At 30.9% G+C, this 27,947-nt stretch overlaps 1 protein-coding gene across 8 annotated transcripts; it reads right to left on the bottom strand.

Moving 5' to 3' along the window:
* Positions 1–27,947, bottom strand: LOC132749801 (leucine zipper putative tumor suppressor 2 homolog). Of its 8 annotated transcripts, none has more exons than XM_060739702.1 (3): positions 27,788–27,947; positions 5,598–5,806; positions 1–3,925 (listed from the first exon to the last, which is right to left on the bottom strand). In XM_060739702.1, the coding sequence occupies exons 1-3, from the start codon at positions 27,824–27,826 to the stop codon at positions 2,809–2,811; spliced, it is 1,365 nt and encodes a 454-aa protein (XP_060595685.1). In that variant the 5' UTR covers positions 27,827–27,947; the 3' UTR covers positions 1–2,808. The 8 variants fall into 8 exon arrangements, with proteins under 8 accessions (XP_060595685.1, XP_060595687.1, XP_060595679.1 ...); XM_060739704.1 differs by lacking the exon at positions 27,788–27,947 and adding an exon at positions 26,489–26,779; XM_060739696.1 differs by lacking the exon at positions 27,788–27,947 and adding an exon at positions 25,180–25,335.

Raw genomic sequence — 27,947 nt, 5'->3', positions numbered from 1 at the left:
TAATTGTTTGTTATAGTGTTTTATTTTAAGTTATGCAAAAACAGAATTAATAATAATAACCGTGCTGTTCTACTAACACAAGTTTTATATCATTCAAATTACCAAACAAACTAGAACACTTTCCTCCCTTTAATCATGAAATGGCAGCTTCCATACCGACTGACAGGACTTGTCCATTATAAGAAAACAGGTATTTCAATAATAACATTATCAATTAAGTAACAAAAAAAATGAATTGTTCAACTCTGCACTTCTTTACACAAAAAAATATCACAATAAAAACTCAACTTATAAGATGAAATTGTTAAAAAAAAGTACATGTATCAATGCTGGAGGTCTTACACTTGAGAACCATTTAAATTTGATATTCCAATTAAAACCCAATTTCACCTTTTAACTGTGTCACATTCTGAAAATAACTGAATTTTTCCTTCTTCAATTAGATGACTGAATACAAAAGGTGTCATCATGTATGAATTACTTCACTCCTACATTATTTACACGCGGAAATATGCTTTTATAAAGAAAATATTTTTATTAATATAATTTATGTCAATCTTTAGCACTAACTGTGTCTTCATAAAAAACAACAACAATTTTTTGTGTTTAATTCTTTGAGTCTAACCAGTGAAGATTTCAATCTACATCACGAAGACATATCTAAAATTTAAAGGGACTTCACTGAGGTTTTTTGACATGACTGCACTGAAAATAATTTTTCAAGATTAATGTTCCATTTGTTGTCAGTCCAAGAACTTGTGTGCAGAATTTCAGATAATTCGCTTACTCTGTTTTTCCTGAATAAAAATTTTAATTGAGAAAAGTGACTAAAATTGAAAAGCTTTGCAACGCTTTTTACTGAAATTGGGATAAAATTAATGATTTTCAATATATTTCTGGGTAAACTTCTTATTATCTTCAGCATATCCTTCTGTTTTTACGTGCCCTGGATAATCCATGTAAGAAATTCATTTTTTAGGCTTTTGACCCTCAGTGGAGTTCCTTTAAAAGACAGCAATATTAATTTCCATTTTGTGTTTTCATATTTGTTTTCTTTTTTATAAACTTTATGATTATAATACCCAAAACTACTTTTACAATTCAACAAATACCCAAAATTCATCTAGAATCTCTCATTCTTAAAGTTTCCACAACTCCACCTTCAATTAAATAACTCCTCCTTCCATTACATAACTCCTCCCTACAGAAGATAACTCCTCCTTAATATCAAATTTACAAAACACAATTTCATGATCTTTGGCACTTTGAAAAAAAAAATATGTACATTAAATAACAGAAAACACAGTGTGTATTATGACTAGGCCACAATGCTTCTGTCTTCAAGAAATATAATTCAAGGGAGATACTTACAAACATTCTATACATATAGTCTTCTCAAGTGTTAACAAAATTATGTCTGCCTGCTTAAAATCCAGTTAATAAATGTTTCTCTCAAGCTCAAAGAAATTTGGATTGTACCTGAACATAAATATGTTGGTACAAGTTTAATATACCATACATATTTCTTAATTAACATAGCTTCACAGCACACATTTGGATTATTATACTGTGACAATATAAACAGATTCAATTCACTGGCAAATCGTTAGTGACATAAATTATCAATTTATGTTTCTATGATCAATAATACAGTCCCATAAACAATATTCCTAGGACTTCAAAAATACCAGTGATGCTTACTTTTCTTTTATATCGGTATTAAGATATTTTCTAGAACATGTAACACAAATGCAGACAAATTTATGAATTGGAAGCGCAAGAAAGAATATAAAAATTATCTAATATGCATACAATGTTTTGAACATAAATAAAAGTTTCTTGAGTTTTTTGCTCTGACCACAAGGCACTGCAGTGAAGTGAGTAAAGCTGAGCTTAGTGTATGATAAGATGGATTTCATGAGAAAGTACCTTGAAATAATCACTTTTATAATGCAATATATTTCTGAAAAAGCCTACATATCATTGCAGTCTGATCAAACTCTATACCTTTGGCTTACTACCTTAATATTTTCATCTTGATATCTCCAAAATTGATAATGGACACTTCCAAATGTGAAAGGTTTTCTGAGTCAATTTCAGAAATTTAGCCGGTTAAGGGTTAGATGAAACTAATTTGCATATTCTAGTCATGTTATACTGTAATTTGTCTCAGACTGTATATATTTGAATACATTGATTTGAACTGACTTGTGTCTGTATATAAATCTGAGGCTGACTCATCTTCTTTCCATACAAAAACAAAATTCTGAACAAAACAGGACAATCCCGGAAAGTACAAAAATATACAATTCTCCTAAGTGAAGTGAAAAAATTCATAAAAAAAAGCTTTTTTAACAATATCTGTATCTTAGCTATTGATAAAAAATAAATATTTTCTGGTTTTGTTAAGTAAAATAAAAAATATAAACTTTCTTATAAGCTTATTTCCTAAGTTAACATTTTTTATGGTAATTTTAATTTGTACCATAACATTCTTAATATCTCAGCTTAGTAAATAACTATATATGTTGTATGTAAGTACCAATACAATAACTTCCCCACTATGTAAACAATACAATAAATCATTTCCAGGATTTTTTTTCCGAACAATTTCTTCAGGTAGGTAGTTAGCACTATAGTTTTGTATTTATTGTACTGACACAGTTACACTTGTATCAGCAATCAAAGTTAATGGAAAGAAAATATTTCATGAATCTGACATACAACACTTGTTTGAACACTTATAATACACACATACAGCCACCCATACTGTATAATGTACTGGCAATAGCTTCTGTTACTATATATTTAGCACACAGACTCCTCCCCATTCAGTGCCATCAATTTCATGTCTCGGCTTTCAAGTTCAAGAGTCAATTGCTCAACTTCGGCCTCCAGAACCTTGTTTTTGCGGAACATTTGAACATAATTTAACTGTAACTGTTTCTGGTACATAATCACTTTGTTCTTCTCTTCGAGCCATTGTTCTTTCTCTTTCTCATGTTCTTCTTTATTGACTAGCATTTCAAGACGGAGTTTATTAAGTTCTTCCCGCAAAGTGTTTACTTCTTTGTCTTTCTCACATATTAATGATGGCTTTAGTGTTTCTCTCTCTGGAGTTTTAGCTTTAGAGAAATCAGTTTGTATTTCCTTTTCACAATGACACAATGGGATATCCGGTTCCATATCAGAACCGGAATTATTTAATCTCATAAGACTATCTGAAGAGGTGTTGCAGTTTAACCGCTCCGAAAACTGACGGTTTCTGTTTTCGATATTTGCATTAGTTTCATCCAGTTTGGATTTCGCTTCTTCAAGTCTTGATTGAAGTCTTAGCACTTCTTCAGATTTGTCTGTAAGTTCACTATGTAAATGATCTATTTGATTTTGTAAGTTTGACACATCCCCCGATGATCTTCGCCCTTGACCCTGCCAAGTTGCGTCATCCATCTGAGTTTGCAGTCTATTTGTTTCTTCAGCGAAAGCCTCACATTTCTGAAGCAAATCTTCCTTTTCTGCAACTAGTTTATCAATTTCATCTTTTAATCCTTTTTTGTCTTGCTGTAATTTAAATACTTGCAGGTTAAGAATTTGCTCAGATTTGTATGATTTTCTTTTGCACTCTTTAATTTGTCTATCAAAGTCTTCTTTCATTTCCTGAATATCTCTCACCCAGCCATGTTTCTTGTCTTCGTACACTTGAAATATTGCTCTTTCATTTTTGTCCATTACATCCCTTAATATATTTATTTCAGCATCTTTCTCTTTCAAGATGGCTTCCAGCTCACCAACACCACTATCACTTGGTGAAGGTGTTTGAACATAACCATCCATCTGATTGGATGAGAGCCTACTCATGTGGGATGCGGCTACAGAATCTGCCCTATCAGAGGTCCTGTTACAATCACTTGAGAAACTGGCAGACCTGAATTTAGATAAAGAAATTGAATAAATTGTTTATCTTTAATTTTTATAAAATCTAATAAAATTCCTCAAGTTACTGAGTAACTTTACAATAAAATTTCCTGCTCAACACTGATAACAATTGGTTGAGTTTAATGTCAATTTATTATACAATTTCACAGACTACATACTTATGCTATGAAATTGTAATTCAGAATACAATTTATAGCCCAAAACTTAAATCTCTTGTTTCATTTTTACACTTTACAGGAACATAATTCAGTCACAAACACAAGTACATAGTAAACAGATCATAACCTGAAACTAGTTATATTTCATCTTTTAAGTATTCTGTGACTATGATAGTGTATTATTATTTAGAGTCGAATGCAGTAGTTACAGAACATGATAATTAAAGGATGGTTGTCAGATAACATAAATTATTGACAGATGTTTTACAATATTTGATGTAACCTCTTCAGATAATGTGAGAAACGCAAAAAAGCAGAATTTATTTGAAATAGTAGAAGATTACAACTCCTGCAGAAAGGACAGCAATGCAGAGACAGATAAAAACTCGTCTCCAACTACCCCCCTCACTTGTGGGAAAGTGAAGGCTGGGATTGCAACTGACTTGTGCTAAAAAAACCTACTGCCCTGCCAATTGTAAACAAAATGTTATCTTTTTATTCCAATGAATTAACCCAAACTATACATTTTTTGGTCTTATTAATTAACAGACCTACTTAAAATATTTAATTCTAAGATAAACATCAAGTTTTCTGACATAACATGAATAAAAAAAAGAAAAGAAAAGAGAGTAAAATCTGCCGACTCATTGTGTTCGACTGGTTTTGTAATATGATCAGCTCATGTTCTCAACCTTGATGTCAAACTGTAACACAGTCTATTAACATAGGATAATAGTTTTGTCAGGTAAAATGGTCAATTTATATCCCCTATTTAACTATCCTCTGAACCAATAAATAATTTCTTCTTCAAACATCAAATGATGGCAAAATTAATAAAACCAGCTATCATGGAGATATGCTGTATAAATTTTACGCCTTTGATATCAAGAAATAAAATCAAAGCTTTTCATTGTGAAATTGAGCTATTTAAGTTATGTTACATCTTGTTTAAATGCATAGCTTTAAATGGTATATTAAGTATAGAAATACGCTTGATATAAGACTCATAAAGTTCGCAGACAGTGTGGGAAAAGTTAAGAAAATCTATGGGAGGAAAATCGATGCCTATAAAAATGCAATAGAATGATTTGTATTGTAAACGTTTTAAAACCATTCAATAATCAATGATCTTGGTAACATTACTAGGGATATCATACTGGAAGCAGCTGATGGCAGAACAAAGGAGATAGTCATAACAGATGTGTAACTATCAAAAAATAGAGTTGATTACCCAAAAGCAGATCATGAGATAAATGAGGCAAAGACCTTTTAGAAATCTTTTTTTTTAAATTTCCTGGTCTTGCAATTCTTTTATTTTACCATTTGTGGACCAGTCTACTGAAAATTGGTCAAATTCAAACTTTGGACCATAATAAAACAACCAATCAGATACTGAAGATAATGACTGGTACATCAACTTTCAAGATTTGTACAAATATTCACTTATAGCCAGTTATATCATATTCGTAACAAAATTTGTATCATAATTTCTTGTTTTTATACCTGTCAAAATCCATCTGTGAGTAGGCGGAGCCATGTGACGTATTTGCTACACTCTGACTGGTCACTCCATAGTCTTGTGAGCCATATCCATCATCGTGACTAGAATATTTGCGTGGATGTTCGCTATACTGTTTAGGGGAGTTTACAAATTTTGGATTTGATGCCACTGGCTTAAATGCTATAGGCTTCACTATCCCTCTACCAGGTGACTGAAAATAGACAAAAAGCATTTGGTAAATATAAATATAATCTCATTTATATGTAACAGTTGTTCATCACTAAAATCCCTTAAACTTTGAACTATTTCCAAATTCAGATCTGGGCAAATTCATTTCACAAATTCAGGAGGATTTGTAAGGGTTGAAAACCATTTTCCATAATTATGGCGGTACAAATGTTTTATTTTCCATTTCAAAGATTTGTCTTGATAATGACAGATTAAAATACATGTAAGTTTATTTCATATATCTATAAATACATATATATACATCTAGGCATTCCTACAGAAACAGGGAGGAAAATTCGTCAAGTGAAAGCCTGTTTCTGTAAACATGCCAAGAGAAAATTCTCAGACTCCTATGAAAATAAACACCCTGAGTATTACTCTAAACTGTAAACTGTAAACACCACACAAAATACATCTATCTGAACTGAAAACACTCTTTGTACAAGTAAGAAATGAGTTATTGCTCAGAAATTATACAGATAGGTCTGAACCATATGATAAAAGTAAATAGCTGATAAGCCTTTATGGTTGTACAAATGTCAGCTGTTTGTTGTATCATACATTATTTACTGAGTTACTTGATAATTAATGTAATAAAATATAATTCCATCTTTTTTTTGGCTATGAATCGCTTTTGTTAAGTTCAAAATATATAACATTGAAATAAAGAACATAGTACAATGGTTCTGACAATCTCATCCATCAGAATTTAGTATTGTACTCAACAATGTATAACATTATTATTCATTTTGTTCATCTTGGGTTTTCAGTTGTTCAGGAACTGTAAAGGTCATATACATGTTTTGACTGGTGAAGGTCAAGACCAAGGGTGCTCCTCCATGCACTGTTTCACTGGCACTTGAAAAGAACTTTGAAAAGACCTTCATTAAGCTAGCGGGTTATGCACCATTCCCAACATGAAAGGTTCTGAAGTCCTGAGAGGGATTCAAACCCAAAGCAGTGAGAGATTCATAGTGGGTGACCTTTACAACTTAACCTAAAAGGCCCCAATTTAATTTTAAAAGGGACACTTGCCAACCTTCCTCCTTTCCTCTGAAATTATGTTATCCTTTGAAACTGAAAATTATTTATTATTATTTATAAAGATAACTGCAATATTACCGGTAGTTACGGAGATGTTTCTAAGCTTAACTTCATTTCCCTTTATTATCTAACATTATTGTAAAGAGATGAAAGATTTTCTGCAGACAGAAAAAAAAATTTTCTTGGCATATCAGACTTTTTTACTGAAAATTTAGTAATTCTATCACAAATGATATTGTAATTGTTTCAGCAGACGGGCATATTAGATGCACCATTAGGTCGTTTACATCTTTTGGCAGCCATTTAAGCTTTCTCTTTAATGTATCAAACTTGTTTAAATTTTATCACACATGTATGAGTGGGAAAAAATATAAGCCGCGTCACAACAAAACCAACATAATGAGTTTGCGACCAGCATGGATCCAGACCAGGCGCATTCGCGCAGTCTGATTAGGATCCATTCTGTTCCGCGGCTATCAGTTTCTCTACTTGTTATAGGGTTTGTAAGCGAACAGCATGGATCCTGATCAGACTGCGCGGATGCGCAGGCTGGTCTGGATCCATGCTGGTCGCACACATATTATGTTGGTTTTGTCATGACACGGCTCAAATTAACAAGTAAAGAGACTTTTTCAGCAACATTTTTTTCCCCTCCATTTTTTTTATACAAATCGTGCTTTGATAACATTCATATTACATTGTTTCGATGTACTATTTTGATGTTCAGCAAAAAAAGATACAAAAACCTTCCATTACATTACCAATGCACTTGATGTAAAGACATACAAATATCATTAATGGATGTTGAAAACAACAATGTTTTACTGCATGTTGCCTCGGTTTCACAAACTACATGTCTACTGTCAGGCCCCAGAGATATGTCATAATATGAAGCCTGGATAACTTGAATCATATGATAAAACATCTGGTGTAAATTTGATAGAAAATTTCTCCTATGTTTATTACATAGTGAGCAAAATAGTTGTTTTTGTCCCTGTAGGAAATGAGTAAATATATGAACAATAGTATGGTACCCGGCCAAGCCTTCATTGTTAATTATTATGCAAATGAAATTCTTTATTCAGATCAGAAAAAACAATGTTTCCCCAAAGAATTTGTTTTGTCTTTGACGAAATTAAAATTGATACATCAGTTTTCCAGATCAGTTTTCCAATTCCTTTGTAGCTTAATTGAGTCTTAAAGTTTCCAAGACCATTGTCTTCTATTTTTTAGGACCATCTGTGACATTTTTTCAAATTGTTTGCTTTCTGTTTTTATGTTGTTGTTTTTTTGCTAATTATCTGTTTGCAAAGTAATTCTTTTGTTTGTGTCGATCATGTTAAAAAGTACTTATTCATAAATAATTATGCAATATGTAATTTGCTATGTACTAAGAATGAGTAATTATTCGGAGATCATGTTGTAATCGAGACTGATGCACTGGTTGCTCATGTCACGTACTTGATGTAAACACACAGTAACATGCACAGCGCTGCATATGTTATGTATATACATTATCCCAAACAAATTACACAATCTAAGCTTAATTTACATAGCTGATTCATATCACTGGTTTGAAAAGGCGCCTTAATAAAGTTGAGATTTATACAGAATTCTGGTTCCAATCTTATTCAAAATTCACAAGAAAAAAATTGGAATTACAAACAAAGAATTTTTTATGAAACCATAAAATTTTCCCAGAATAATGGTAGAAATAAATATAAACAATCAAAGGTGCACAAAAGATGATGACCTTGACATTAAATTCTTCTTAAGAGGAATTTTTTGTTTTATTTGGTGCACATCACCCGTTCTCTCAGATCCACAGTGTGCAAACAATAGATTCCAATTATGAATCATTAGCCAGTACCTCTATGTGATAGAATTCAATTAAGGCATGCCTTATTGAGGATAAATGAGACAGAAAACTCTTAATCTTTGATTCTCCCTGCAGATGGCTACTCCTTATTTATTGTCCGCATCATGAAGAAAAAAAATCAATGAAGATTTGAACGCATGACAAGAAATTGGTAATCTGGAGGAAAAATATTAACGAAATAATGAACTACTATTTAATTAATTAATGTTCAGGCTTATGATCAAAGAAAAAAGAAGAGGCAAAATTAAAACCTTATGCTACTTAACGTCAAAATATGTCTTCTTATAATAACTATTCTGTCTTTTAAATGGCTTTGGTAAGTAAGTAGAGATTCGTCTTTTCTATTTTTTCGTAAGTATTATACAAACTTGATAAAAATAAAAAGTTTTGAAAGAACATCTAAAACCATTCCCTTAATTCCATGTTTACAAGCTTATGAAAGGTCTTTGACTGTACTAGCCCAACAAATTGTGTGCTTTAGGGCTTTTTATTATATAGATGATGGTCGCCCTTTACATCTATGAAAAATCAGATTATAAAATCGGTCGGTCTTGCAGTCGTAATATTGAGACTATGATTCTACCCAAGTGTCAGGAAATGGGGATTTATTTAGTCACAGTATCACTTCAATAATTTTTCAAATTGCTAATGATTGTCTTAAACCACAACAAAATAACTATAACTTAGTACAGTTATGACTTAAAACATTATTATTATAAAATATATTAAAGACGAATAATTATCAACAAACTTTAATACTAAGGACTGGCACATCATTATGCTACAATATAATGACTTGCTGGCACTAGTTTGACTTTCACATACCATGCAGTACAATACATGAATAAATAATAAAACAAGTCTGTAAGTCAATGCAGTCTGACCAGGCTGCTTAATTTTAACATTACTATACAAATTCAGTAAATCATGTTTATTATAGGATAACAAATAAAACATATATATATATATACCAGTGGCATGGTTTCGTCCCAGAACACCTCCAATGCTGTATTAACATATGTGTGATAATTATCCTCAACATCATCCATTTTCAAAACATAAAGTACAATTTGTGATACTTTCACTTTAAATTTTCACAGTTTATAATTTCCCTGATCCCCTTCTATATCAAGACAAAGAACAGTTCAGACTGCTATTTTCCAGAGAGTCAAGAGCTGAGCTAAGCGGTGTAACATTACATTTCCCTGCACCGTACACCGGAGAAAAAAAATCGCTGAAATATTCATTAATTTCATTTTTTTGAATCCATCCAATTAGTTTGTCAAGTTTTTGACACTACCATGCAATGTTTGCAAGCGAAGAAGAAAAAACGAAAAATGCTAATATCAGAGGTCTCTACAACAACGCTAATACCAGGTCTCGAGAATGTCTCTCCGAGGAAAAATGAAAATTGGCAAATAATGTTTTGTAGGGCATGCAGTGTAACTGTGAAAGAGAAGTGCTTGCGATTCTGAGTGCTATCAGATGATATGATAGCAAATTTCACTCACAAATGACTTTTAACACATATTTTTTTCCAACGAGACAAAGAGAAATCTTTCCAAAGCAGTTTGAGAGACAACATTAATAATCCACTCTGTTTTAAAACTAGAGGCACTCTAACACAAAAAACTGGAGGCGAACCATGCTGCTCGTTCTAAAATTTTTGCAAAATTTGATCGTTATTTTAAAATTTACAATATATGTTAAAGCCTTTCACTTTCATTATCACATCCTTTCTATTTTTCTACTCCTCTCATTAAAGACATAATATTGTCAACCGCAATCTTCGGTGCAATACTGTTATAATTTTAACATGTTAAAATTTTACCAACTGTTACAAAATATAACTGCTGCTTTTCTTTACAAAACCAAAGGTCAAAGGTTGTTTACTGGATTAAAGATTTAATCCTAGAGACAGACAGCCTAACATCATACAACCCCAGACCTGAAACCCCACATCATCCATTAAACAAACATTTGCTCCTCAACTTACAAAAGAAATGTGTGTACAGATAATTCCATCATAGGTTTTACAAACACCAGTTTAATAACATGATGTAACATAAATAGAAATCACAAAGAAGGTTAATTTCCTTCAATATCATATCAGATTAGTGCTTTATGTTGTTTTTTCTAAATTGAAAATAAAAACAACAAAAATTAACTCCCAAACTCCAATGCTTTTACCCTTGTATGATCAGGGGGACCAAATCCCCAGGGACCAAGGATGCTCTGGTAAAATATGTACCAGCTGTAAAGGCCAGTGCCCCATCAGATGGCTCCAATATCCACACTTCTATGGTGCTAAAACAACCTGCTTTGACACTAACAGTTAAATATTCTCAAGTTGTATCAACTTTGCCAAATGGTGATGCATTTAGATTTATGTTCTTTTTTTTTTTAAATGGAAAATGCTTAAAGGGGAAATAAATAACTAAAACTAATTGCAGAAATAATAGTATTTTCGTACTAAAGTGAAGCAAAATGACTTAATTACTTAGATGGAGAGAGCTTCCGAGTGACACTAATAGTTGAAGATTTAAGGGACACGTTAAGTAGGGAGAAGCTATTATTAAACTGGCTATTAAAGATTAAAATACACAGATAATCAGATAAAGGGATCAGTAATGGGAGAGTAAATGGTCATCCTTAAACCATTTGACACTAAACCTGATCCCTTTAAAACCATTTATCATACATATCTATATGTTTGTACAGACTATCTGCGTGTCACATATAGGGCCAGGGGTCAATATAATAACAAATAACGGGACTATATTTGCAAGCAATCACTGCAGTCTCCAGGCTAGAGTCAAGTACTCTTCAGTTTTGAAAAATTATTGATTTTCAAGTGGTCAGAACAGCTTAAATTGACATAAATGTAAATTTGGATTGACAGTTTGTATAGGGCTTCTTTACAATATGTATTTCCGCCACTTTTGGTTAAGTAAGAGTTAACGCTGCAAAAAACTTGGCGAGAACTTTATCACATGGCATGTCATCTTCTGAAGAACATTTTAGCTATACAAGAATTATGTATGTAACAACAGGAAACATTTTTCTGATATTTTTCAACAAAAAGTAAAAAATTAAAACCACGTCTTTAAAAAGTCCCCGAGCATCACTTGAAAAAAGAGGCACTTTGAAACAGGAAGTGAATATGTGACACACAGGATGTCCTTTATCTTAAACAGCTATATTAATGATTGAACGCAATAAAGTCATAACTTAATAAACGCTATAGAACAAGTTACCTCAAAATTTTGATGACCATTTCAGTTATGTTTTAAAGATAGGGACACTCACAGGAAGCCCCTATCTGAAGAGGTAACTGTTTAATAGATAAACTACCCAACACCTTGTAAATATATCAGGAATATTTTTGAACTATCAGACACCTTTAGAAGATATCAGAAAAGTAGTTTAGATTTAAGGAAAGTGGCACTTAAATAAGTCATGAATACAAAAAATATCAATTTTTTACTCTTTTTTTTTAAAGTCAGAAGGTACAGACTAATATCTGTCCTCATGAAGGGAAAAAATATGGACCACCCTTCTATTGTATCAATTTTCATAATATTTAAAAAAATAAAATTTCTCCATTCAAAAACCTTATCCTATTAAGGTAAAAAACAACAACACCACATTGGCTGTACTGAAATTGTATAAAATTAATTCTTTTAAAAACTTTGACATGAAATGTCAGAAAAAATAAAGTAGATCACATACACAAAGAAACCTTTAATTTGTGACTTTAGGCGACATATAAGTCAGTCGATATATATACACCAGTACAGAAGTCATCTATATTTAATCATTTATTCATCCCCGTGGAATATTGTTATCATCATTGGGGATCTACATTATGGACGGGTATCCGATATATATCATTATCGGCTTACAGCCCAACAAAGCTCCGGGTTAATCAGGCACGATTGCTAACACCTAACCCAATATGCGTGTCACAAGTCAAATATTGCCAGCAAAAACACGCTTTAATCAATATAATTATAACTTACAATATTGCACCGAATGTAAACGTCTGCTTTTTATATCACTGTTGAAATAAAACAGATTATTTTGTAAATAGTTGATGAGCCATAGAAATAAATGAAATAATCAATTATTTTGTTTCTTGTATTGCAGTGACCATATTTGATGTACTGTTTAGAGAGTCGGACATATTTCTTAAACGATAAGGAAGGGCAAGAACAGAGATCTTGTATGGTATGGGAAGGGGAGGGTCGACCAACTGAAAGATATGTAGGAAATGAGAAGTCCATGTTTATCAAAAAACTAACTTTATTTCTTTTCTATTTCTATGTATCTCAATTTCAATGATTTATTAATCATTTTAATTATCAAACTGTATTTATCAAGGAATTCTTTTGTTTAAGACAAGTAAATGCCTTGTATGTAAGGGTAAAGCCAGCAACGTTCCATACTCTACCATTTAGAAAGGACTACCATACAATATTATTGACATGAAATAACAGAAATAATTATCACGTAAGAGTCTTACCAAGGTTATACGATCTGTCAACCAGATATTATCAATGTTCTCATACTCGTGTGCAGCCATTATTCCTTCCAAATATCCAACAATATCAGACACTTCAATAATTCATAACAGAAAACAATCTTCCATCTATTTCACAATATTAACTATAAACCATATCTGTCACAGAAGAATTGCACCAATACAGATAACCATTTCCGCTTTAAACCGTGTCTTATACTAATTTCATTTTCACACAGTTAAATTTTGCACCATATTTCTAACAGATTTAGTTAAGTGTTTGAAGCTGTGACAATTATAAATCCACAATGCACGTTACTTAAGAAAACGTGGAACATTGAGCATGTAATCCCCACTGGTATAATATAGTCCAAACATCTGTCTACCTTGTCCATACATTAACACTGTTATACCTCCAGTAAAGTGTGCTATATATCATCTTATACAATAACTATTGTTATTCCATTAAAGGTAATAAATATTTGCCCTGCTTTTGTCACCCACAACAGGGTAAAGGTGCCAACTTTAAACAAACAATCGCTCCCATTAAAACTGATGTACGGTATCTGTCAATAATCAGCGAATCAAATCTCTCATTTCATAAAAACTGACCAATCAAAAGAGAGCTTAATTCCCTCAGCAGCCATTATTAAAGCTATATACCTGTAAAATCAATAATGAAAATATTTCCGACAGAAAAGACAATGATAATGAAAATCTCTGTCAACCTAGATAATTTATGACACGTCATAAAATCCTGACGCGCGGGAGAGAAAATTTATGGTTTAATCAATGTTATCATATTAAGACAAACAATCATTTAAGAACAATGTAAAAATTAGAATGTGAAGAGATCTGTAATCAGAGATCTGTAGCAAAAACAAATCACCTGACAGTTTGCGACATCTCTCACCGAGATTATTTAACGACAAATAAAAATTGATTATTCTGTATTACAGTGACTATCTTTTGACATTTTGAATAGAATCTTAAGTTTGTATGAACAGGACTGCTGAAGAAATTTCCTTTATAAGTGTCCGTCCAGTTTGCATTATATCTTTACAGAAATGCAGGTTGAATACCAGCAATTTTTGCTGAAGCCCTAAAAGTACCAGTAGATGAAAACTATTAGTTAGGTTTTAAATGAGTCATCTCATTGCCCATTTATTTTATATTAAGCAAAGGAAATAAGCCAAAATTTGTTGTTTTTTTTACTGTCAGTCCCTGTTCTACTGGGTTGGTGCATTATTAGAACCAGAAACCCTCATGAAATCATAATATACCTTCTCATATCTTACAACACAAATATGGCGACCCACCAACATTTGATAAAAGGTGTAATTACCGCAAACCCATATCAAAACAAGGAAATTAATCACATTCTCACATTAAAAAGAAAATGTAAACAACCATTTATCTGTAACATTAATTAAAGACATTCATCATAGATTCACAAGATAAACCAACCAAGAAACTATATGAAAATAATTAATGTAACTAACATGTATAAAAAAATTAAATTAAATTATCATGATAATGATCCCTAATAAGCTTGATCTTTTATCTGAACAATTATGTTCAATAAATAAAGATCAATAAAAATCAAAGCTAAAGAACTACACATAAGCATCAAGAATGATCTAAATTCTGTTCAATACAGAAATTCTTTCATCTTAATAAAAATCTATCATTTATACTAATTTCACAAGAACAGCTTCCATATCAAAGTAACAGAGTTTAGCTATCATATATATATATATATATCTAGACAATAAGCGTAATTTCGACATAAATATGTTAATTTCCCATTTCAACAATAGTTAATTGTTTATATTAGACAGGATGACCGAATCTTGAATAAATTTATAGCAGTCAATGTCCGATCCGGACACAATAGTAGAAACAGATTACCAAAGACGCGCCAAGAACCGATAAGATTTTGACCTGTCATGGAAATATCGTATTTAATCATAAATACTTAAATTTGTTTGTAATAATTATACAGTATTATGAAGTGTATAATGAGAAAAAATATCAATTACTTTCAATAAAATGTTTAACATTTTAAGAAATATAACAGAATGGCTACGAGCTGAAAATTAAACATTTTGTTAATTTCTATTTAATCATAAATAATTTGCCGATATCATCATCGTCAAAATGTTTTATGAATCCATAATTAATTATTCTTGTACAAAGATTTTGGAATGGACAAATCAATTTCATTTTTCAATCAATTTAATCAAACCTTCAATAATATCAATAATCCCTGAACAAAAGAAAATATCGAAATAAACTTTTAATTAATACTTTCAAGATAAAAATCAGTCTTAAATTTGTCTTAAAAGTCAATTTCTTTACCTGCGTGAATTTAATTGGCGGTGACGGGGCCATTATCCAGCTATTTCTCCGTCCCATTGATAAATATCCTTAATATCGGTCTTTGATGATCTTCGTACAAAGGTTTTAAACTATCTGACTATCGTTAAAAAATTGTATTAGCTTAAATAATATGACAATGTTTAATGGCAGGGTCTGTAATTAGATTGATATATAGATATTAAATGAGTCATTTACAAGACAGAATTAGGTGACAATGTATTGATCTCGTGTCTTTTGATGATCAAAAAAACATAATAGAATTTGATAACAAAATGCCCCTGTCTGATCAAAATGTAACCCCCGTAACTTAGAATGACATTTTTTTTTCACAAAGAAAATAATATGTACCTAAGCACAAGCTTCAAAGAAAAATAAATTTACAGGCATATTTTTTATTTAGTTCAAACTATTTTTTTTTGTCCTGCGTATACACTTATGTAAGTTTTGATGTTGAATGTTCGTAGGCATTAAAGCACATTCATTTTATTCTTTTAATTTGATAATGATCGTTTTCAATTTACATTTTTTCACATAGAAAAAGAATAATATATAAACCAGTCTAATGAGCTATTAATGTTTACAAAATCTAACAGGAACAATTCTGCTAGGCAGTAATTTCATCCAATAACATTCTATTTTCAAAATTATTTTTGATTGATATGTAACTTTTTAAATAAATAAGAGAAAATCTACCTCTTTTTTACCAAACAGATGCATAATTCCCATCTCCCTGCATGCAGTTTACTTCTCGGATTATAATTACACTAAAGATTAATTTATTACAAGCTAGTCAAACAAACCACTTGACAAATGGTCCAATTCCCTTCAAAACCTGGTATTTCCCATTGACCGTTCACCAATCCATAAGTCACTGTGTAAATATTGTGAATATCAGCTGACATTGTATGTATAACTTGAGATATACCCACCTAACATTGTATAATTCCTTTAATCCAATCTACCTTTCCCGCAATTAGACGTAATCCATCCCCTTGACAGCGAGCTTGATCCATCTTAACCCCTTAATAATCCCATAAACATCATAATCCCGTAACTATTTCAAGTAATGCATTTACCCCTTTCTCAAAATGTTAAAGTTTTTGCCGAAAAGTCTATCGGTTTGAATGCTGTCAAAATGTGTCAAACTTTTGTTAATACTTTAAACGTTTTCATGATCCTATCAGTCGGACATACCTACCATATCTATATCAAGTCAACAGCTAAAGTTAAAGTTTTCATCCTTCAGGATAAACATTGTGTATCTTGTACAGCAAAAGTCCTCCACATCTCAATTTATCTACATTCTTGTATTCAAGTAAGCTTGTCATCAGCTGGTGTCCCCCAAGTTTTAAATACCATAAAGTACTCACCAAAGTAAACCATGCAAGGGTACAAGTCTGTACATGAAGTACCAAACATAATGTTTGGGTGTTTAGAGCTAGTTCCTCATGCAAACCCAAGCAAAGAGTACAGAAAATGCTCTACAACAAACTTTTATAAATCACATACCCTTCATCTGTAAGACACTGACTGTACTTTCTTCCCTTAAATTTATTGACACTTTAGGGCAATTTAATATATTTTGTCTAATTTAGATAACAATAGAGACATTTGCAATAACAGTACCGTAATAATGTTGACAATTTAACAAATGAAAAATTGGACAAACATGTCAATAAACAAAAAGTTTCATTAAAGGAACAAAAGAATTGCAATTAACAACAACTGACAAGAAACAAGACTGTATTATTGTTACACAGAACAGAATACAAATGGTCATATTTCAATTTGTACCCTAGAGGTACAATAGAAAGTAAACAATGACATAATGTTTACAATATGACTGGTCTGCCAAAACTTGTTCAACATAAATTAAGTCTTCAATACCCTAGACAGCTGATTATCAAACAATTGGATTTTATTATTGACACATCTTCACAAGTCACACCACAATTCAACAAATTATACAGTTGGAGTGGTCACTCTATGATGACATTAAGTGCAGGCAGACAGTCAAAAATTGCAGAGGTCTAAAGCAGAAAGACAAATGAAATATCAAGAAAACCAAAACAAAATTTCAAAGCATGAAACTTCATTGCAAAAATTACCATTCTCAGAGACGGTCATATATAATATATAGACCACTTAAAATCCTTCCAAGAGGTGGTCTTTATGTTAAATCTGAAAGGTGGTCTTATAATACAAGTTGAATTGTACATTAGCTGTGTTACATTTGTATCTTTAAAAACACTGCTTACCAAACGAGTCCATTCCTGATTAAAATTTTCAACTCCAGAAGAAATTTGTAATCGAGAAAAATTTCTTGTATACTAAGTCTTATTTACTGTGAACTGATTTTATCAAACAATTTATAAAATATTTAAACACTATTTGGACAGAACAAATCAAATTCTAATTAAGGTGAACAAAAGAAAATCTGTAATCTATATTCGGTGGTACAGGTATGTATGTAATTAAGTATTATAGGAAATTGATCGGAGCTAAGGAATATCGCATTCCTTCACCGTTAATCAGTCTCGGACATTTTTGTTTCAAACTGCAAATTCCGTTGAATAATTTATGTCAATGTAGTCCATCGCAAATGAGCGATTAAAGTACAGTCTCCCGGCTTAATGCATTGTAAATAACATATCTAAAGTCAAAGGGGCGTGTATAACTTACAGGGTCCAACAGCATAAATCAGCTGGATTCTGTAATTAACTGACCACCAGTAGGTGTCTCCAGTCATTACAAGGCATATGACAATGACGATTCAAATTCTTTCGATTCATTTCGATGAAGAATCAAATACTTTGCACTTTGACCTACATTTTTTGTTATTTTCTAGTTCCCACATTAACCCGATACCTACAGTTTTTAAGTCGATTCTTTGATATACAATACATCAGTGTAGCCAGTACGATTTTATAATTCAAGAATGGAGATCTGATGACTGTAATACATTACTAGTAAGTCCCGCTGGTGACCCCTGCGAAAATGTAAATAAACTTTTTACTTATGCGATGTCACGATTGTATAGTCGACAAATATTTGTACAAGGTCTATTATAAAGTATAGAATGTAATGAAGTTGACACACATGTTTACAGACTACAGTAGATGTATCAATCTCCATTCCATGAAAATAGACAAAGAAAATCATTTTCAAAGAATTTTAACCAAAGACAAAGCACAAAATTTCGTCAAACAATTTTTATTTTAAACATCAATATTTTCAGCGAAATTTTGAAGAAAGCTTATTACATATTTGAACTATTCTCAAATTTTGAAGAAAGCTTATTACATATTTGAACTATTCTCAAGTCGACTGCCTATAACAAACCAATACTAATATGCCTCATGGTGGCCCAAGTAAGGCTCGAAAACACATTTCCTTGATTTAGAGACTGAGACCTAAACCACAAAGCAACCTTTACCACAAGTCAATAGTCTCAACATGAGAAAATTCAATCCCTGGAAAACAGAAATATCAAAAGTGAAAATGAACTGGGCTTATTTATAAGTTATCACAATACAAAGAAAAAAAAATTCCCGAGTGCATGATATATACCAGTACTGTAAAACAAAATTATGCAGACTCAAATTAATCCTTTTTTTTCACTATGAATTTGACCTTCATTGTTATGTGATCCAATTAAATTTAGTCCTAACTTTAAACTCTTCTATCCACTGCATAATTTTGCATAATTTAAGTTATATAAAATTATTTTCACCTCATAAGATATTATATCCAACCTCGTATAAGTTATGTTAACCTAATAAAATGATGTCAGTCAATAAAATGATCACACTGTACAATAATGAGTGTAACGTTCACACCTTTGTGACAAATTTCGTCATAAAATAGATGTTGATGATAATAATGACGTTACCCCCTCTGGCTGGACCAATTCATAAAATTGCTCACTCTCTTTCAAAAATTATTACCTCCCTTGAATTTTAATCAATTTTCTATTTCCTGAATCTCATATATTCACCATCATATGAATAATGGAAACTTTTATGTAAAGATTTAATAATTCCAAAATATTGTAAGATTAACAATGAAACAGGCAACATGAGTATTTGTCCATCTCCACATATACGATAAAATGACAAATATACTAAAGTGTCACATCAAAGTGACGGTTCAGACACAGGCTCGTTAGTACCTGCTATTAACGCAGTTTAATTGGTTCAAATGCAGATGACTAATAAATATACGAATAAAGTCATAACCTCAAAAACCTACATATCACATGACTTATATGTGACAATTATACACCTACCATTACCCATAATGAAATGCTAAATTTTATGTTCCGTTATGATTGTCGTTTCTTAAACAATGCCATAATTGTTGTGAAAATACTCTTTAAAGCTGCAAAAAGTGCATTTTGTGATGATGTTAAAGTCAACAAGCAAACAAGGCTTTCCTTTATGCATTTTAAATTCATTATAAATATATACAGACGAATTATAATTTCTTCAAACTTTAATATTTCTCTGTTTCATGCAATATGAATTTGTAACTCAAATCAAAGATGTAAAACTTTTGTGCAACTACAAGCTTCCACTGTTTGGTGCCAATATATACATTGTTTTATAACTATATACTAAACAATAATAGACTCATTTACTATATACATGTTATCTTTAATTCTTACACTAAGTTAAACATATAGCAATAATATCGTATCATTTACCCCTACCTCATTTGGATGTACAAAGATATGTACAACATCATCTAGATCTTCACTATCCATAAATGCGCTGTCATTTAAATAGCTGTACATGATCCTGGTACAAACTTAATAAAGTCAACTCTTTATACTATAATGTCTGACCTGCGTCCACGACAGATAACTTACTATCAAAATAACGGCACAAAACTAATCACAATTAATAACACCATCGGACCACACTGCACCAACACGGGTGATTGTCTTATCGATCTAGTGTCCACGACCTTAAACTAACCAAGTCGATTAAAGCATTCCATTAAAGGGTCTCCCACAATTATCTGATAGTTCAATAGTTTATGTTCATGACAAATCTATCTCCATTTAAATGAGAAATATTCACCGTTATATCATCCACAATTTAAAGTATATTCAATAAAATCTGACAAAAACTAATTAAATGAAAACAATTTTTTCAACCAAATATAAACAAAAAACGACTTAAGTGCCTATAAAAGTCATAAGTGTGTGTTTTTACAGAGACAACAAATGTTTTATTTGCTGATGTTAAACCTCCGATATGCTTGTTCACTGACCAGATGTCGGAAACCACTGTAGCCTGTCAGACTGTCAATTATCCTGTTACCACGGTGATCATCTTGTCCCCTTATAGACCCCTCAACACCTGTCACATGACAGGTGACATGTCAAATTGACCAATCATAGGACAGAAGATCATGTATTAATTAATTCAATAATGATGTTCATGTTCAGAGTCAAACAGCAGAAATCAGAGAAAAATAAGTTGGCTTTTTGTGTTTGTTTAAGAAAATTTTGTCATAAAATTTTTTTTCTATGTTTGGTAAATATATTAATGAAGCAGGTGTAAAACTGAATTGGCTTAAAAACTTATTTTTTCAAAATCACGTTATCATCAAGGTCAATGATCTTTAATCTTACAACATTAAAATTTTATAGCATCATGTCAGATCATTTAATTTATAGCCGGTAGACGTTCTATTAACTTTGTTTTAAGTAATTTCTACAGAACCGTTACAAAGATTAACTTTGTTACAACAATATTATTTTAGCAACCTAAATCTGTTATAAGCTGATTATAATGGCTTAACTTGTGCTTTTAAAAAAAATAACCATAAATATCAAGTGACCGTAGACCGAAATACATCACTCACGTATAGACAAAATTGCGGTTTTGACTTTCGTAATAAGGCATATCATCTTAACCAAAATGGTCCTTATTTCCCTTTCGGTTTGTAGTAATGCTTCATGTCATTCTATAAACTAATCTGTCAAACTAATGATGTTTGTAATTTCTAATTTCAGTGTACAGGCATTTTTCAAAAGCTACTTTATGAATAAACGATTAATCAATTTACATTTTCACCATTTTCAGTTAAGTAGATTTTTTTTTAAATATTTAAATTTTAATGAAATACTACCTTACAAAGATAAATTATTTTACATACATACATAGTCTAAGGAAAAAAACGCATACATTTCTAGGCTATACACCAACTTGACGGATATTTCATTCGAAACATAGAAAACATGGAGTCGTTTAAGTTACTTTCTTCATCCGATACCTTTAATTATTGTAATTTTCCCAAAAAATTTACAAACTAACCCAGACGTTTCTATTGAAAGAAATTATAAAGAAGAAAAATGCTACTTTTCAATGACAATAATTTTCGTCATTTATCAAAAATAAATAGACTGATACTATAACTATGAAACCGAAAGGACACTTCGACCACGGTGTGTCAACTATAACAATTCACTACAAGTTTACTTTACGGCCATTGTTCAAATAAAGTTACAAAATGCCCAGCCACAAGATTGATAAAACACTTTCCAAACATTTTGACACTTTTGTTGTTAGCCGTAATCAATTTTAAATTAAAATGTACTAAATAAATTTTCAACAGGAATAATTAAAACAGGTTTAATAACAGGTTAAATAATAATTAACGGAAATAGTGTCGCCCAGCAGTGGTGATTAATGAATTAATGAATATACAAAAATATATTTCAACCTTTAACCTGCTTGAACCGAAAATAAAGTCTATAACACTAGGATAGCCTGATATTCTTTCCATTCTGACAAGGCTCTATGTACGTTTAAGTATGTATACATGTATCAGTAAAGTAAGTGAGTTAAGAAAAAAAGTAAGTAAAGTAAAATAAAGTATAATGAATCTGTGCAAAAGATTTCTAAACTTATCCATCAACTGTTTTAGTAATTTCAATATCAATACTTTAAAACTGAGCAGTTTTATCAGCAGACTCGATGCCTGGACCTGCAGGGTGGTTTGTGATGGTTCTGGCTGCCATGGTGACATACAGTTTTAAAGTCAGGACTTCAATCACAGCAGTACCAAGCCAATTTGATTTAACATCACTGAATGCTCTATAATATTTAGCTCTAAAGCTCTAGCTCTTGACATCTTAAGGCTGGCAGCAACATTTAACCGCTGTCTTTAAAAAACACTACCACAGCAATTGAAACATATACATTTTTGGGCTGTTATGTATGAAGTATGAAGATGTCATTTTTTATCCCTTCATCTTATCACATTAATCATCTTTCTGTATAAAAGCATGCTATATTAATGACCATCAAAGGGAAAGTCATCATCTTAAAGCAGGTGACACAGACTCTAACTGGTATGTCTCTGTCTCCTGGTAACCTAACATCAAACAATTTATATTTTATCATTAATAGATAATTTCTCATTATCACTATCAGTGTATCTGTAACCTTGTACTAAACACTTTTCAAACAACCTTTGTCACTCTGTATTTTGCCTTAAAGATAACAAAAGGAAGATGAATGACTGATTAACTTCACTGATTAACTCGGATAAATAGAATTTATCACAACACCTTGAGTATTTAACATAAAAGGAAGTTACCTTTTATATGAAAAGTGTTTTTTTAGCCACTATGTACAATAGCTGATGAGTATTATAAAGTATTTGCCAAAATTTGGCTTCAAGAAAAGAATACATCAAAACAATATTTTCTTATTAGAAAAATAAGTATAATTTCATCTGAGTTCTTAGAATTTAAATTTTTCCTCCCTGTTATCATAATCCACAGCTCCATCAACTTGCCCTTCTAGTCTTGAATACTGAACAAGAGCTGTCAATAATATTACTAAGGACAGCATGATCAACTATTTTTAAAGCCTGACAAGAGCCTGGATAATGTAGAATTTTTCAAGTACAAAAACGGCCATGACTCTATCAAAATTCATGTTAGAGTTATGGGCCTTGGATAATGACGTCATCTTATTCTCTCAAATTATCGGGTGAAGTTTACAGCCATTCCCTTGAGTAGTTTTGTAAATACAAACTTATACGCAAAAACTTCACAAAAGTGTGACGCCAAAGTCGCCTTATCATTACAATTGCTTTCAAGTTATTCTATGAATAGTCAACCTTTAAAAAACACTTGGATGCTGTCCGTGTTTATGTCAATGATCATTTAATAACATAATCATCATGGCGCCCATGATTAATAATTAAAGAGATTATTGATTGTAAAAGTTGAAATAAATAGCCGAGTACATATAAATAATAAACCCAAAACATTTTAACTCAAGTTTTAATACTGCTGGGTTTAACATAGGATATCTGTATTAATGCCATTAAAAAAAATCTTAACCTAAAACAAACACATGAATGACATTAATCATTTAAATATTGATTGAAAAATGAGGAAAAATATTTGTAATATGTTTCTGGTATTTAAATTGTTTAAGGCATTTTGTGATTTAAAAGAATATCTTTTGCGTATATTTTATTCAAATATCGTATCAAATAGGTCATCAGAATTGGAATTTTACAATAAATGGAATATATCAGATATCAATGTGACAAACAAATTGTTTTGCCTATGGTCATATTGTTATTCATTAAGTATCGAAATATTTTTTCGCCTACAAATCTATGTCGAATAAATAATATCTGGGTCGTAGCAATGATTCATCGTCAGCGTGATTCGTAATACCTGTATATTGTTTCCTAGTCTTTAAAAAAAATAAAATAACACCCCCGTGAAAAAAAAAGATAACAAAAATATCTTTGATAACGTAAAGAAAGCATTGTGGCATTTAATTCGTGTTTATTGAACATAGAATAATCGCCAACAATTGCCTTACGATATCTATCACAGCGTAATGGTGATATTTCGCACCAAATTAATACGAACGTTAATAATGGGGTCTTTAGGCGGAATATTTGTGGTCGGTCATTATTTTACTTATCATTATTGAAGATTATCATATCCCATCAATTTTGAATAAATATTTATCGAGATAAAAAATACCAAATCTGAGTCATAATAAATATTATTCTGTTTACTGAGGTACGTATGTTTACCATATTTTGTTATTTAAGAAAAATTAACGAAATTCAGTGAACGATAAAACGACGGCCATATCAAAATATGAAAATATCATTAGAAATAAAAAATTAATGGAGAAAATTAATGTGAATAAAGCATGAAATAAATAGATATTTATCAATATTAAAAATTAATCTAAAATTAATTTGTTCTCCCTGATTGCCTAGTAATCAAATCCGTTCCTAATAAAAAAGTCACAATTCAATAAAATCATTTGACAAGCTGAAATAATTATAACCAAGTGATTTTACATATCACATATAATTATATACAATTTTTTTAATTCACAATACTTACTTATGTTTAAGAAATTACCTCATATAATTGTATCAATTTAACATCATCTAAACTATAATAAAAGAAATAAAAGAAAACATACAATCAATTGTATTATACATGTATATGAAATAACATCGGTACCTGCTCCATCTCGTCGGTGCCGGGAACCGTATCCCTCCTTCTTCCAAATAACATTCTCCATGCACTTTTTGAGCAACGAATCATTGTCTTAGTAAATAATCTTAAACTTAAAACCAAGCTAAATTAAGTTACTGCAACATCTCGAAATAGATCAGAAATACACAAAACGCCAGCAATATCTAATTCTTATATTCCCAATGTCAATTATTTTTATTGCTGTACCCGCTTTTCATCACGCTTTGTCAAATTAGCTCTTAGTCAAGTCCAGCAATATGCAAATACATGCATCTAAATAAAAATTCATGAAATACCATCCATTAATTGATCATGCATACAGACAACTAGATAATCACAAATAGATACACAAAGAAATAATAGCCTATCAATTAACACTCAGGACAAACAAAATCACATATCACATCAATGAGTAAAAAGCACGAGGCTTTTCCCCAAAAAACCTAAAATCCCTTCTTTCTCAGCCCCTACAATGCTGAAGTAAACAAAGACAAATTTAGAGATGTCAGTGGAAAAACAAAACAGTCAGGAAATTAAAACTTGATAAACTCATAGTCTATTATCTTCCTTAAATGCCCAGTATCAGTACCCTTTTATCATCAGCAGGAATGTTTTTTTCCAGATCACTTCTATACTAGCCTTGACCCACAAGAAAGATGTCACTGAAAAAACTTGACAAACAATTATCAGAGATTCAGTTAATTAAACCTTATTGTTTGTATCATTCTTCAACTTGAATTTGGATTAAAAGAACCAAGAGAAATCTTTATAAAATCATGACCAAATATTTGAAATTCCACATCCCTCTCAAGTTCTTATCTTCAATATTAACTGTGATGAATCTTAGAATTGTAACATTCAAATCACTTCTCTTTATCAAAATGAAGGCAAAAATCAACTTTATTTGCTACCAAACATCTAATGAACTTGTATTCCTGCACACATATTAACTGATTGAAACATTTACTATTAATTGCACACAACAAGTACTTGTTCTAAACGTCCACGTTATAGAAAAATAAATTTCAAAATCCTGTATAACTTTGAAATTTTAAACAGCTATTACATGTATACAGTATATTAAAACTTTAATGTCCTAATATATGGAGATTATCTTACACGAGTATTTTCATCTCTTATCAACATTTATCATTATAAACCATCATAAATCAACATATACTTTCCTATTATTTACCATACTCAAACATTGGCCAAGCACGTAATCAGCCTTACAGAGTTATGTCACTTGAAATATGGCATTTTAACATGCTATACATCACTGTAATTCACTTACCCATTGTTGAACTAGTTCCAATCACTTGAAAACACTGTTGATAAGCTACTTAAAACGAGTTTCTAGTTTCAAACTATCCCATCTAGCATAACCTTTTAGTCCTAAATATCGAGATTTTTATACCCCAAATCAAAAATGCACCGGTTATAATACAAAACTGTCGTAATCCACGCACTCATCAAAATAATACATCAGTAAGTTCGTAAATTTTTTTATTCAGTCACTATTTTTTCATTAACTTAATTATCAGAGGTTTATAAACTGTCTGTTAAAACTTTGTTGATTAGGAATAATAAAAGTTTTGTTTTTTTAAGTCATAATTTTCAATTCTATAGGTTCCAAAAAAAGAATTTAAAGATTTTATTTTTCATCAATTTCAACAAGTTAAAATTATCCTTCTGCATAACATCAAGTCAATCAGATGTATTATGCACAAAGAATGAACTTATTAAAATAAAATGTCAATATCTAAAAACAACTTAAACAATCAATAAATCAATTAAAACTGAATTTCTTTCACTCAGTTGCAGCATAATTCTAAAATAAGTCAGGGAACATGGAACAATATGCTTCAATTAAAACAAACAGAATTGCATTCTGGGTAGAAGTTCATGACTGTTTTTTCTCCTGTTTATCTCGATTTTGGCACTCATTAGCAGGATTTTCTGAAAATACTGTAATTTAACCTGCTTAATTACATATCGTTGACAAGATGCAAAACCATCTTAACTAATCATATAAAAATGAACAAAATACAACATTATTGAAATGTTCTTATCTTAAAATAAGCAAAAGTGTTATATTGTTCAGAAGGTAGTTGATAACATTCATATCAGTGCACTAAATGTACCATGGTCCATTAGCATCCCATAAATAAAACCTGTTATCTCTTCCTATACAAAACACCACATTAACAGAGCAAACAATTACGTCTTATCTTCAACAAACATGTGACACAATAAAACCTTTCAAAAATATCAATTATTAAATGTTAACATTGTATTTATTTTTAGATTTTCAAACTTATTCCACAGCACCCCATCCCCCATACCGAAAAATCCCTGTCTTTCAAAAAACACATACATACATTATTACATTAGTTTAATGACAATTTCAAACCAGTTATTTTTACATATTTTTGTTAACCAAATTTCCTAACATACTAGCAATACTGCTATTTAGATGGCATACACTCAAATATTTAATTAAAATAACGTTTAACATTTTCTTAATGCCATTTTTATTTTCCAGTTTATAATTTATATTAAGTTTATATAAAAAAGTTTTTTTGTCTTTTACCTGAAGAAGAACATAATTCCCAGCATCTTCCATGGTCATTTTTTCTGCCCCTCCGTCAATTAAATCAACAACATTTTAGAGGAGAAAAAGAAACTTTAAGTCCTGACCTCTTGCCTAATGAAAGCATACAACGATGTGTAATGAAGTAATTGTATGAAGT

Source organism: Ruditapes philippinarum, unplaced genomic scaffold, assembly GCF_026571515.1.
Source record: "Ruditapes philippinarum isolate M1 unplaced genomic scaffold, ASM2657151v2 ctg1420_1_1_1_1, whole genome shotgun sequence".
In the NCBI taxonomy this organism is placed as follows: Eukaryota; Metazoa; Mollusca; class Bivalvia; order Venerida; family Veneridae; genus Ruditapes; species Ruditapes philippinarum.
The sequence above is the reverse complement of the archived record's forward strand: the minus strand, read 5'-3'. Positions and strand labels throughout refer to the sequence as shown.